Source organism: Schistocerca serialis, chromosome 4 (assembly GCF_023864345.2).
Source record: "Schistocerca serialis cubense isolate TAMUIC-IGC-003099 chromosome 4, iqSchSeri2.2, whole genome shotgun sequence".
In the NCBI taxonomy this organism is placed as follows: domain Eukaryota; kingdom Metazoa; phylum Arthropoda; class Insecta; order Orthoptera; family Acrididae; genus Schistocerca; species Schistocerca serialis.
Window position 1 is genome coordinate 608162320 of NC_064641.1, and position 15150 is coordinate 608177469.

The following is a 15150-nucleotide window of genomic DNA, read 5'->3' on the forward strand; positions in this document are numbered from 1 at the left end:
AGTTAATTGTAACTGATTCTGTGCTATAGATTATTCGTGTGGCTGTGCAGTATACTTGTTACCAATTGGTGGTCTGAATAATTTTAGTGAAGTTCTCGACTGGAGTTGTCATATGCTGTTGCAATAGGTGTCTGTGTAACAGTGGAGTGGTAGAAAATATTTTGATGGTCAGTTTCATAGTTACGATTAATTATCAGAGGAAAGAAATTGTAGTTTTGGTAGTGTTCAGAAAATTGTCCATAGCACACTAACCTATTTTTATTGCTCTATTTTTTGTGTTGTGAAATCTTTGATTTTTTTGTGCTTGTAAGAGCTCACTATTGGTTCTCAAGCGTATTGCTGATTATGTAAGAATTAGTACTGTCGCTATATATTTCGGCTTTGTATGTGCTATCAGAGTGTTTGATGGTACGGGTAATTATCAGAGCAAAGAAATTGTGGTTTTGCCAGTGTTCAGAAAGTGGTCTGCATCACACAAGCCTCTTTTTAGTGGTTATGAGTGCGTATCCTCTAGAGGGTAGTGTATGTTCATCTTTGCACTTCTTGAAGTTGTTAGATACATTTAGATTAATGATTTTAGTATCATGGATTGCTTATTCACTTTTGAAAGGATATAGCGAACTTTGAAAACATTTTGTAGTCAGCTGAGGTAAGGTGCTGTTGGGACTTAACTAATGATAATTTTGGTATATCTCTTTATTAGTATTGATCATTTACCATTATTAATATCAATATCTTGCTGAGTTATTGTTCTATTTTTTGTGGAAAACTCGGATTTCTTTTTTTCAATGCTTGCCAGAGCTCACGATTGTTCCTTAAGCATATTGTTGGTTCTGTAAGAACAATATCTCGTACTGTTGCGTTACATTCCGGATTTTACGGTGCTATGCAGAGAGTTTACAGTGCATCATTATTTCTTGACTGTCAGTTGCTTCAGTCATACTTACTGCATTTGTATTTTCTTCATTGAAGTTTTATTATTCGAGTTCGATTATAGCTTACTGGCTCTTTTGACTGACCATTTATAATAAAACAGAGAAGAGTGTTCCAGGTCAGAGGGAAACAGGGAATAGCAGGCTGGGTAAGAGTACAGATAGAGTAAGAATTCTATGCTAGTAATACAATCAGGTAATAGTGATGCTGCGTTTTCTCTTGCTATTCAGGATGGTGAATAACGTGTGCTAATTAATAATAGGAGAATGCAGAATAGTCAAGTGGAAGGTGTTGATGTAGGTAGTGCTATTGTTGTGAGCCAGGAAGCAATTTTGGTGATGTGAGAGTCGATACAGATGGATATGAAGTGGTGATTCCCCTTGAGTCTATTAGCAGCTGTGAAGCTTTCTCACATAATTCTGTACTTTCTAATTAATTCAGTGTTAAAGATGAGCAGCAGAGTGTTTTTCCAGAATCTAAAGGAATTCTTGATTCTGACAGGATCAATGAGCTGTTGTCATTGTATAGGAGGGGAAACTGAAGCTACTGCAAGGGATCAGCAGGTTAATGTAAGAGAACAGAGTGTTAAATTAAGTGACCAACCAGATCTTAGTAAAGAAGGAGTAAGTGAATAACAAGAGAGCAACTTGAGGCTCATTGAAGAATACAGAAAAGTAGCATGAATGAACTAAGGGTAAAACCCCTCAACTTGGAAAGTAAATTAGAATCTATTGGGGGAAGATACTTTTAACAGGTTCACTCAATTTAAAAGTCAAATGAGGGGAGAACTACGTTCAAACCAGATGACAGAAAATCTTCTGTTAAAACTAAACTTGTTTAAGTAGAAAAATAAGTTTAAGTTATATGAGGCTGTGGAAGATAAAAGTAAATCATTACAAGAGAATTTGAATGCCTCAGGACAGGAACATGCAAAAGAAAAGGGAGAGTGTTCAGATATGGTGGATCAAATTACAGGGCAAGTAGTTATGAAAAAGTTTGAGGAGTGAGTAGAAGGATTAGTTTAATACATGAAAGGAAATCTAGGGAAGTAAAGAAGAATTACAAAAGGCTGTTACTATGGTTGATAAGCTTCCTCCAACAGCAGCACATCTGTGTGACAAACAGATGTGTTAGAAAATTTTGTAATTAGTTATTGTGTTCAGAAGGACCGCTTACTCACACCCGCCTCCTACATCATACTCACTTGTGTTCCATTTGTGTGCTTCTTTCTTAGCAAAAATATTTACTGTATTTTATGTTACTTGTCTTTACATCTGAATGAGAGGTTAAAGTTTGTCCGTCACCAACTATAACTATAGCGAATTTCTTTTGTGTTACAGAAACATTAATTTGTAGTAGCTACACTGTCACCGAATATTTAGGCTTGTTTAATGAACAAAGTTGCCTTATTGTTCACTACGGTATGTGTATTTCTTTGTGCAACTACACTACCCCGGACATTTTCTGTCTGTGACAAGGACTATCATTGTGAAAAACATTGTGAGGTTTGTAACTGGTAGACAGATATGTAGATATGTCCCATATATATATGGGAAATTAGGTCCTCTTTGTTGGGCTTTTGTTAATTACTTTGCAAAAGAACTCCAAATAATGATCTAAAGTGAGTTGAGGTTTGACTGCAACGTCCTTTAAATCACTATGGTAATCGAAGATATACCCTACTGGCAGGATGCAAACAGACACTATGCTTGGTTTCTTGTCTCCTTAAGTATGCAATAGTCTTTGGCTGCCTAGTGTAGGTATCTCTATAGGTTTTTCTCTGGAGGACTAGCAGACTGACCAGTCAGGTTTCGTTATGCAAGAGTTCACAGGAAGGGAGCCCATGCTGTCTGCACAAACAATTACATGTTCAGCATTCTCTGCTTCTGCGAGCTCTTCTAGACTGTCTTGTCTCCATAGTCATTGAGATTACACGCATCACGAGGTCATTGCTTGTACTTATAAGATTATTTGTACCATTTGGATAGTCCTTCCATGTTGTAACACATTGGAGTTTATAATGAGACAGTTGGTAGCAGGCGAAGCTAGAAGTAATAATTCGTCGTAGAGTTGTCATGTATACACCTTCATCTGAAGAGAGAAGTTTTGTACCACATACAAGAATCAACATCGATATTAAATTGATTCATTCTTGAGTGTAGTCTAAGGCGGACATTAACATGCAATTAAAGGAATTGTTGATTGTATTGGGGTTCCTCTTTGTCCTGATTTTCATATTATATTGGATTGTTCTCCATATGGTCTGTCGAGAGACGACTGGAATCTTGATACTGCTATTTCTTATTGGATTATAGAAATGTAACATCCACTCATCCTTACGTTTTCTTGATTTGTTTCCCACCCATAGTTACTAATGAATTTTATACTGCTTTCATGAGATGTTCCCATATTTCCTTATATACTTCCTTAAATCTCAGCTAAAGTCACCATAAATTGTAGTTGATGCAAATGTATGTCACTGTAAGTTTAGGACTGTCTTAATGTTTTCAGTGTATGCAAAGTTGTATCTCTGTATTATAATTTTACATTTTCCTGTTCTTACAGTAATGTCAAATAAAGGCAATAGACTTCTGTGAATAATCATGACATGTGCAAGGAGATACTCTCAGGAGAGGATATGAGGAGGGCTGACAAAAACAGTGCAATACTCTGAGCAACTATTTTATTAAAAACCAATATAACTTCTGTTATTCAGACTTTAGTTTACAAGCGTTTATATATTAGTCTCCATTACAATAACAGTAGCATTTTCTACTATACTGATGCAACATTAGCAAATATTCCAGGCACATCTGCGGCTGGGAAAATTAACCGCACTGTATGATTTACACGTCACTAGTTATACATATACTCCAGCGGAATGTGACATATTTCGGCATTCATTCACATGCGCCATTCATGTTAGAGAATGATTCTTCGAAGAACCAGCGTGAAGGACAAGCGAAAAAACTGATTGACATACAGCTTTCCACTACGAAGTACACAGAATTAAACAACAGTTCTCTGGCTCATCACACATTTACCTCAAATCAACTCACTCACCTAAAGGTATACTCGCATGTTACAAATATAATTCTTCTGAATTAATCACATTTTAAGTTTCAGATCTGATATGCTTCCACACAAAATCATACAAACATGCCAGCCCTCGTTTTGTTGCAATGCATAGTATATAGCAAATAAAGCTTAACTCGTATGACAAGGACATATCAAGATATTTGATCATACTAGAACTCAACAGACACCAGCGTCTCCTGACAAACATCTGCTTCTTTTTTCGAAACTATACCTACGAATACCCACTTATGTACCTGAGTTCACAGTAACTGATACAATATGCTGTGCAAAATAATATTACATACGATAATTAATGTACTCGAAACTAAGCTAAGAATTTTACAAGGGAGTAACATCAGTTATTATCCGCCAAGTATGGCAAAGTAAACCATACGTAACTCATTTTATCTGCGCTTGTGAACTGAACGTAAATTAATTATTTTGTGTTGTAAACACGAGCTGATGATTGTTGAACAAATCTCGTCCTACAGATTTCTATTTTTTCCACCATAAGAAACACACAACGTTTTTCAAAAGCAGTACATGAAGACCAGATCACGGAAGAATATTGTGATATGTATTTTCTTATTATTGTACATCACATGTAACACTGTAAGCGATTCCATTAACATTTGCGAAAGCATTTTCAAGCAAATTTCTTCATGTTTGTTGTCCTATCTTCAAGATATTCTATTACCACTGACTCAGATTGTTTATTCTACACCTTAAGAAGACAACTGTTCCTTGCAGTCACTTTTACAGTCCATTAAACTTAACTTTGGGAAAGAGTTCCACCTCCAACCGCCACAATCAATTTTTGGCTACACTTAGTGTATACCGCAACAAACACTTTTAATATATTTTGCTTACAAAACTTATACATGTTATCAGTGTTAAAGGAATCGCAGCTTACCTTCCAAAGCCTAAAAAGCTTCCATGTACAAACTATTTACACGATGTCTCTGTCAGGAGCTCAACGATTTACTACAACACAAGGACCACAGTGATCTCTTAGTTGGTTATCCACTGAAACTCCTGCCGCATAAGTATTCAGTGATGTTTCCAACTGTTTGCTGAAACAAGAGACATTGTTTTACTTTATTATGTAGTTAAACACATGTGGCTAAACATTTTACAGCCTGATTTACTAATGTTCCATTTTATAAGTTAAGGTGTGCTATTTCTCTCACCTTTATAATACACTTCACGATACATGCTTGGACAGTACCTCCCGGACTGAAAAGAGAAACCGTGCATGAGACCCAACTCTCTAAACGAGCGTTAAATATTAAATTAACAGTAATTTGACATTATTTAATTTCTAGTACCCTATCCGTCTTACTGCAAACCAAGTTCGTATTCATATTTCATCTTATATTTCAAAACTGTAAATAAGTACATTGGTCTATAGGCAGTGCTACACATTTAGCGTAAAAGAACGCTTTGGTTTAACGGCTTTTGCAACAAATGCTGAAAGTGGTTAACACAAGACAGTATATAGTGTGTGTGGGTCGATATTTATCATCTTCCTCAACAGCAGATGTAGGATTAACCAGCTTTGATATATTGCTGAAGAACGGCTCGTCTAAAATTCTCCACATATTGCAAACTTCAGGATTAATTACCTGCCCATTCCTTGACGACAGGTTCTCATATTCGATTTGGTAGTCTGTTAGATTATTTTCTATTGAACGAAACTAGCAGAGATCCTACTTAATCTGTCTTTCGAAATTACCTCTTGTTAGACGCTCACGTGACGAAAATCATGCGCTACCTCCTAATATCGTGTCGGACCTCCTCCCTCCCGACGTAGTGCAGTAGTTCGACATGGTATGAACTCATAAAGTCGCTGGAACTCTGCTGCGGAAATATCGAGCCATGCTGCCTCTATACCCGTCCACAATTGCGAAACTGTTGCCGGTGCAGGATTTGTGCACGCACTGACTTCTCGATTAAGTGCCATAAATGCTCGATGGGATTCATGCTGGGCGATCTGCGTGGCCAAGTCACCCGCTCTAATTGTCCAGAACGTTCTTTAAACCAATATCGAACAACTATGGCCCGATGCATTGTCACTAACAAACATTCAATCGCTGTTTCGGTACATGAGGTCTATGAATCACTGCAAATGGTCTCCACGAAGCCGAAAATAACCAATTCCACTCAATGACCGTTTCAGTTGGACCAGAGGACCCAGTCCATTCCGTGTAAACACAGACCACTTCTTTAGGAAGCCACCACCTGCTTGCAAAGTGCGTTGTTGACAACCTGAGTCCAAGACTTTGTGAGGTCTGCGCCATGCCCTACCCCTACCATCAGCTCTTGCCAACAGAAATCGGAACTCATCTGACCAGGCAATAGCTTTCCGGCCGTCGAGGGTGCAACCGATATGGTCACGGGCCCAGGGGATGCGCTTATTCGATGTCGTGCTGTTAGCAAGTGCACTCGCGTCGGTCGTCTCCTGCAATAGCCCATTAATACCAAAACCCGCCGCACTGTCCTAACGGATAATTTCTGCGATTATTGCCCTTAATGTTGCTTGCCTATCAGTGCCGACAAGTCTACACAAACGCCGCTGCACTTGGTCGTTAAGTGGAGGCCTCTGGTCACTGCGTTGCCCGTGCTGAGATGTAAGCCTGAAATTTGGTACTCACGGCACACTCCTAACACTGTGGATCTTGGAATATGGCATTTCCGAAACTGAATGTCCCATGTGCCTATCTCCGTGTTCAGAGTCTGCTAATTCCTGTTGAGTGACCATAATCACGTCGACAACCTTTGCACATGAAAAACCTGGGTACAAATGACAGCTCCGCCAATGCACTGCCCTTTTATACGTTGTATACTCGATACTACAGCCATCTGTATACTTACATATCGCTATCGCATGACTTTTGTCACCTAAGCGTATGATCTCAATATTCTATTTCCGTGTCATAAAAATAGTGGTGAATTATCTATCTCTCTATCTACTACCAGTTGAATAATCTATTTTCCTGTAACATCTCCCCCATCTTTTGCGTTTGTGATTCACATTCTCATCTGGCTGAAATAAATAATCCGTAAATATGTAATTCACTCACATACAATTTTACGTACACTACAACCTAGAGATGTAAATCAGAATGGAAGATCACAAGTGAGAAGATTCTTGTTAGCTGTCGGTTTACTAACGTTGTGGCTGATTCTGCATGGAGGGATGTTTAACGGATAAGAGGCGGTTATAGGCCAAATCAGAGATAGAAATATGTATAGCGTAAAGGAACAAAAAGGCAGCATTAGCTAAACAACCTAAAGGAGAGTGAAATCAAACTATGTAACCAATGTGGCGTCTCTAATGGAGATCATACTTATAAATTCAAGAATTTTTTATTTTATCCTCTGAAATGGTTGTATTAGCTGCAAGAATATCTTTTACTTTTTATTATATGCTGCAAGAATAATTATTGACATGTTTGTGGCGAGTTGGCAACAATACTGACCGTAGTTAAAGGCGGACATTAGGCAACGCATTTCCATCGAACTGGCGGATTTGAGAAATTGTTATAGGTTTTCGCCTCTGCAATAAAATTTCATAAAAAAAGATCACATGTCAGGAGATGATACCTTCGTTATGTCATAAGGAAAGATCACATGTCAACATATGATAATTTGCTCCTGAAGGAAGACAGAGATTTGTGTCGAGTTAAAGTTATTTAGCACCATACTTTCTTCAGTATATTGGTAATAGGCTCAAGACATCTCTCTGCTGAAGAAGGCACCATTGTCAAGGTAGGTTAGTACCAGAGAGGCTGAACAGATAAATAAAATTATTTGTATGTAGATAATAATGATGCATATGGTTTGGATATAGGACTACTTCCTTTTAGACTAAGTGGAAGGCAATATCAAGTTCTAGATAGGTTTGTCAGAGCACCAGACTGCACTTGGGGTCTAGAAGAAGAAATATGTTATGTACTGTTTCACTGAAAATACTAGGAAACGCAAACAGATAGTCTCGTTAAGGAACTGCGTAATCGTTCATTGTGTGCATGCTACTTGAAAGGCCAATGACGTTACTGGGCAAGAAAAGCTTCCCTATATATCAATAAATATACCAGTAAGTGAACTATATTGGTTTCAACGTGCAGTTATATGACTATTATCGTACATATATGTTCTATGTGTAGTTATAGCATCATGAAAAACTTATGTATATAATTAATGTCAAGAGCAGGGTGTTAGTAATGTGTGTGTGTGTGTGTGTGTGTCTGTGTGTGTGTGTGTGTGTGTTTGTGTGTGTGTGTGTGTGTGTGTGTGTCTGTGTGTGTGTCGTTTGTGTGAATGAATGAAAGGACGGGAGAGCGGGAGGAAGGGTAATAAATTTTTTTTGGCTATAAAGTCAGTTTAATCCCAATGTCAATTACTCCTCCAGAGAGGAGTTGGAGACGCCGTTACATCCCCATGTTATTCAAGGTCAGAATATAATTTTTACCATTTGGTGTAACCAATTTTACGAAAAGCAAATGATTTTCCTCAAGAGACTACAGTAAGCTGAAACACTAAGCCCCCTTAAGCGCTACTACTAGCTTGAAATCTGAAGATACGAAACGTGCAAACTACTGTGATGTTTTCGGTAATAGTAGCTTGCACATGTAACTTAGTCTCCACTGCCACAAAGAGCTCTTGCACCGTGACATGGAAGGTCAAATGATTGTGCATAATCTCCATTGTTCTTCAGTCTTTACGTTACGGGAATCATCGGATAATCAGAAGATGACTTATTATCCTACTTCAGATCAAATTAGAATTTTAAGTACAATTATTTGGCTTACCTTTCATGTTATTGGATAATAGCTACTATGATTTGTTATGATCTCTTATAAGGTGTTATTCGGACTGTAAGACAGTACACATTTATGTCACCAACACCTGCACTACCCATGTAGGTAGATACTGGCTGAGCGGTATGAACTTAAAAGGCCAAAACAATATCTAAATCAATAAATAGAAGTTGAGAGAGTAAACAATGCCTTTAACAGCTTTAAGAGTAGAGACTTACGGAATGTAGTTGTTGTTAATGCACAGCCTGTTCGTTGTAATCTCTTGTGGAAATTATTTTTTACCGTACACGTCACATACATTTGTTATACTTCATATATATGAAATCTACTAGGCGAATTCTGTTCAATGATTTATCACACGCAACGTAATCATCATCAGTAATTGATAGTGCTCAATACACATTCACAGTTATGAAAACTACATCACCAAGAAATATAGACGTCTTTTACGAATTCTCATATTGTGAAACAGAAGCATGTGAGCTTGTAAATGTAAATACCATAATTTTTTAGGTCAAGGTTACCTAATTATTACGATATTTGCATCACCAGCTTTGCCAGTCTATTGCGGTCTTCACTTGCGATGCTTAAACCACTAACTGTTTTGTTATATAAGACAAGTTATGCACTCTGAACATAGCGAAATCGTATAGCATGTGTTTCGTAATGTCCAAAGAGCATAACTTGAACTTTTGTGTATTATTCCTTTCTTTACTCATCTTTCTTTATGGTTCTACGATTCGTATTTCACCTATCCACTTAATTTTTAACATCATTTTTGACAGTACATTTAAAAAAGATGCTGGTTCTTCACTTTCTGATTTCCGAAGGTTCAAATTTTTGCAGACATGCAACTCTGTTAGTGGTTTAATAATCTCACCTGAAAATGATAGCAAATTACCGAACCCAGTAATGTGAGTATTGCAGTAATTAGGCGGTCTTAATTTACCGGTAATAAAGTGTTGTACAGGGTGACTCACCTAACACTTACACCGCAGATATTTCGTACATGGAACGCGCTATCGACATGTGGCTTTCACACAACTGAATTTCAGGCAATGACGTGTATTTGCAGCCAATACACAAGTTTTGGGATTGACGAAACTTCAGTTCCTCAGAGCAGTTACAAATTTTAAATGAGACAATATCTATCAACAGTAAAATCTAAAAAATAGCATAAATCAGAATATCAGTGGTGCTTGTTGCAAGAAGCAAGTGCTCGTAGTTAACGAGTTATCGTGTTGAGGACTTTGTAAACACAGACAGCTGTCTGTTCCATCTTATTGCCTGGATGCTAAGTGACGACGCTATGTTTGTTTACATTGTGTTGGTACGCTACGACTGCACTGCGACGGTGCTGTCAGTTATTGTGTGATATTGTACGTCGAGAGATAACCGAGGGGATATTGATACAGTTATTTGTGAACGTCTTTAAAGAATTTCGTGTAAGTGTTAGTGTAACGCCTCTAATACGCAACAGAACGAAACGTGTGATTGGAGAGGAAGGTGAAAGTAACGTTCTGGCTGTTGCAGTAGTAAAATTGCCAAATAAATCCCGTGTAATTGCACGAGGAAGTGGCATTAATCAGACATTTGTACGTAATAACCGTTCTCCATCCCTATCACATCTCTCTCCATCAAGTGCTGCATGGAAATGATTTTGGGAGTCGTGTAAACTTTTGTACATGGGCATTAAAATACGGTGTTCCGGACGTGTCATTATTTTGTTGAGGGATGAGGGAACGTTTACTGATCATGGCGAACTGAAGATCAGAAGCATGCTCTACATGTCTGTTGACAATCCCCATCGGCTTCGTCTGGTGGACGTCAGCTTCCATGGAGTTCAAATGGTTCAAATGGCTCTGAGCAATATGGGACTTAACATCTGAGGTCATCAGTCCCCTAGAACTTAGAACTACCTAAACCTAACTAACCTAAAGACATCACACACATCCATGCCCGAGGCAGGATGCGAACCTGCGACCGTAGCGGTTGCGCGGTTCCAGACTGAAGCGCCTAGAACCGCTCGGCCACACCGGCCGGCTCCATGGAGTTTAAACGTGTGGTGTGGAATACTGCATGATCACCTCATAGGGCTGTTGTTCACGGAGGGAACACTGAATTTACACAAGTATTATGATGGCTGCCAGGTCCGTAGTGCACGAATTACGACTGCATATCTTCAGGGATATTTCCAAATCGATGGATTTGACGAAGAGGGTTTGTACCTTGGCCGGCGCGATCCCCAAATCTACTGCCACTGGATTCTGTTCTGTCGGGAATGCTGGCAGACACTACTTACAAAGACATACCAGCGACATCAAATGATACGAAGCCGCGAATTACTGCTGCCTGCGCTGCAGTCACAATTGAAGTACTAGGACGCTGTACGGCAGAGTGCAAGCTTCTACTGACGATGGTGGTTGTCTTTGTGAGCACAGGCTTTGGGCTGTATTGGTTCTTTAAGTGTCAGACCCCACATAGGTGTTGTATTCTATTTTATTTATCCTTCGGTTGTTCTAGGCAGTGTCCCATTTAACAGCATGACGCCTCTGGAGACATATTAAAATCTTTGTAGGCCTGCACGTGTGCACCCATGCTTGTTTCACAATCGTTTGTGCTACCACATGGAACAAACAACTGTGGCTTTTGCAGTGTTCAAACAAAGATTATCTCGTAAATTACCTGCACTAGGGTCCTACAACAAACACCACTGATATTCTCATTTGCTCTACTTTGATTGTGGTATTGTCAGTAGGCGTTGTTCCATTTAAATATTTGTACCTTTCTGTAAATCAGTACATATTAGAAACTGATAACATTCCGTGCTTGGGCTGTAGAGGTGCGCCATACACACCATTACAACCTGTGTAATCCACTTATCAATGGCGTCTTCCATTCCCGAAATATTTGAGGTGCAAGTTCTGTGTGATTCGCCCTGTATAAGGGTACATTTGCTGAAAGTCAACTACACTGTACGGTTTGGATTGATTTAGAAATCGTTAGTAATGTGATTGATATGAAGTTGTTCTCCATCTTTCCTTGTTCTGCGCTACTCTTTTCAATTCCCATGGAACCACAATACCAGCCAAAATCTGTTTCGAATACTCAAATCTCGGGCTGCCCCTACTACATATCACATTTACTACTCATTTCATTTCCAAGATCACGATTTCTAGATGCCGGAAATGATGTCCCACTAAATTTCCTTTAGACTGTTAACGTTTTTTCTTTCACTTCTTGACTTATATTTTCCTTTCGTACCTAATTTCGTACTTGATCGATTCCCTTAATTTTTAATATTCTTTGCCGGTCCCAAATTACAGAATGCCGTTTCTTCATTTCCTGGTTTGCGATGGTTCAAATTTCTCATCCATTAAACGCTGTATTCCAGAAAAGCACTTTCAGCGAATTATTTCTCATTAACCTGTCGGTTATCTCATACAGACAAAACTCCTTTATTGACAAAATCTTTAATCGTCAGTGTCAATGTACTTCTGCGTCCTTCTTTGTTAGGGATAATCTGTGTAACCCTGGTTTCTGTATAAGGAAAAAAGCCTTATACTCTTCCACTGATGTGTTTTTCGAAATTTTAGTGCTAAACAACTAATTATTTTCCTCCATACTCCTGTCCTTCACCTTCGCCTTTGTTTGATTGTCCTGAATAAAGATTTTGTGCTAAGTAAACTGCCCATTTTGATCGGCAACAATGCAGAACCGTTATCATCACGAAAATCTACTGAAAATTTTATTTCCGACTTCAGTATAGGCTGATGATCCTATGTGCTACAGTTACAGCCTCCAAATGTCATGGTACGGAATCATGAAAGGGTTTAGTATGTAACACGTTTTTATTTCGTTGTCAGTGTTCGTTGACTTTATTCTAACATTAGCGGTTTCAAATTACGATCATTTTGTAGTTACGTACTGGTTGCAAAGGAACACGTCAATGGAGAATGAAAGCAGGCTCCCTATGTCGATAAAATCTCGTCACGTATGTTCCTGGCAAACTCGTCTCCACGTAGTTTTTTTGCAGGCCCACAAAATATTAACAGTAGTTGCTGAAGGGCCATAAATAAAAAAGGCTACACTAATCATATCCCATTAGGTATGTCAAACAGCTATGTGAACTAAGACAGCAAGATTTGGCATCATTTCTCGAAGTAGGGGTTGCAATTGGTCAATGGTTTTGTCCGCTATATCGCACCACCAAGGTTGAAGGACTGCCGTAACGTGTAAAGGAGTAGTTCTTAGGTGCCCAAATAAATATAGGTCCCTTTATTATTAGGTTTATTTATTGCATTTGGTAGTACATGTCAATACTTTCAATCTGAATGTACATGTTTCAATATATTTATATTTGTTGTAACAGAGCCTTATTTCAACAGTCGAGTGAGAGGGTAGCTGACGGAGATATCTTTGACGTGACTGCATAACTGTTGGGTTGGTATTCCTGGTGAAAAGACCACGGATAACATATTCGATTCAGATGAAAAGGAAATGAATCATGGACAAATCTGATACTTTAAAAAAAAATATTTGTGGGAATCCATTGCCTTCAGATGGTTAATAAACGTAAACATGGTCCTTAGTAGGCTGTAACGTGATTTTTATTTAATCGTGTGATTAGCTAATTTCGACAACTTGTCAGTCTCAAGCACTTGTAAAACCAACGAGGAAAAGTACTACAATGTCTGTATACATTGCGTGTATAACTAACACTTTACACGCCTCACATTAAGATCTTAATGAGTAATGTTTTGGGCGGCAATAATGATGGAATGGCGGGCCCCACTAATTCCCATGTACGGCAGTTTGACTAGTACCCGACACTTCCAAGATGTCCTACAAAAGATTGTAAGGCCTTACAGATGTGAAGTCGATGACAACTTCATCCTAGTTGATAACAAGACAATATCACACCGTACTCTAAAAGTGTCACGATATCTTCAAAGACGAGACATCAACCAACTGCTTTGGCCAGCACAGTACTCAGACATGAATCAACAGAGCACGCGTGGAACCTGTTGAAGGTGGCCATTGCACAACGTCCGAATAGACCTAACAATCTTCAGAATCTCACCAAACATGCCGTTGAGGAATGGGACCCCATACACCAAGATAAACTTGTTGGTTTCATCTAGAGCAAGCCTCGCAGAGTGGCAGAACTCATACGTGTGCGAGGAGGACATAGACACTGCTAAAGACTGATAATCATCACCATGAGACGAAGATTTTCAGTTTTTGTTTTTAAGATGTACACTTAGGAGAGAAGTTGCTTTCTTTTGTGACGAATTTTTGTAACTAATCAAAATCTTTCTAGTTTTCAGAAGGAATCGCGTTTATTATGTTAATAAGATTGTACAAAACCTCAAATTGGCGTACTGTAAGAAGTCGTTGTAGTACAATCTATGATATTCTAAACTTTGTTGAAGTGTGTATTCCATTTAGAAAATCCTAAGGATTTCCAAGACATACACCGCCTTCTTTTCGACGATTATGTTCCCATAGAATATCATTTTGCAGAAACTGATTCCGAATCTTGAGACATATCTGAAACAGGACCGGTAGCATCGGATACAAATCATGAAGTTGATGTGCAGGAATGTGATGAAAATTATTATTTTAGTGAGTACAAAGCACAACATACAATAGTATTAGTGATAACAATAAAAAAGGGAAACTATATACTCCTTTAGAGTATGCACAAACCATCAAATGGGACTTCTGAAGGATCAGAATTAGAAAAAAAGCCAGAAATCGTATTTCACTGTAATTACAACAGATCAGGAATTTATGTACTTGACAAACTCTGTGCACTCTACAGTGCAGCTGGCTCATCATGGATATCGGCTATGGCAATTTTCTTTCATATGCTTTACATCGTAGACCTTAACTCGAGTAATTTTCTCGTACAACAAGAACAAATACCGAGACAGGCTCGAGGATCTCAAGCTTTGGCAATTACTCTACTACAAGATAAGCTCAGTAGATGAGCGCTGACTACTAAACGACCAGATGATATAAAGAGAATGCTGGTAAAATGTAAACCCAAAAGACTACCGCCAGAAAATACTGAACTTCCATTAGAACCAAGAAACAGGAACAAAAAGGTGCCGATTATGTTACAAAGGGACAAAAGAGACTTTTCTTCTCGAAATTTGCATGTGAAAAATGTGTTACGCATCTTTGTTTGCGAAATTAACTAAAAATAATTTTTGGAAAATGTCCACCTGCAGAAAGCATTAAAGACGCCAAAAACATTTTGATTAACTCTATTATTTACTTAAATCTATAATTAGCTGAAGTCTATCGA

At 38.4% G+C, this 15150-nt stretch overlaps 1 protein-coding gene across 1 annotated transcript in view; it reads right to left on the bottom strand.

Annotated features, from left to right (window-relative positions):
• Window positions 1–3610: 3610 nt before the first annotated feature.
• LOC126474635 (carbonic anhydrase-related protein 10) overlaps window positions 3611–15150 on the bottom strand; it is a 648234-nt gene continuing 636694 nt past the window's right edge. The window contains exons 8-9 of the mRNA XM_050102114.1: window positions 5202–5247; window positions 3611–5084 (exon numbers count right to left, since the gene is read on the bottom strand). Coding sequence (XP_049958071.1) covers window positions 5062–5084; window positions 5202–5247 — 69 coding nt within the window. The 3' untranslated portion in view covers window positions 3611–5061. The remainder of the gene's footprint in view (window positions 5085–5201; window positions 5248–15150) is intronic.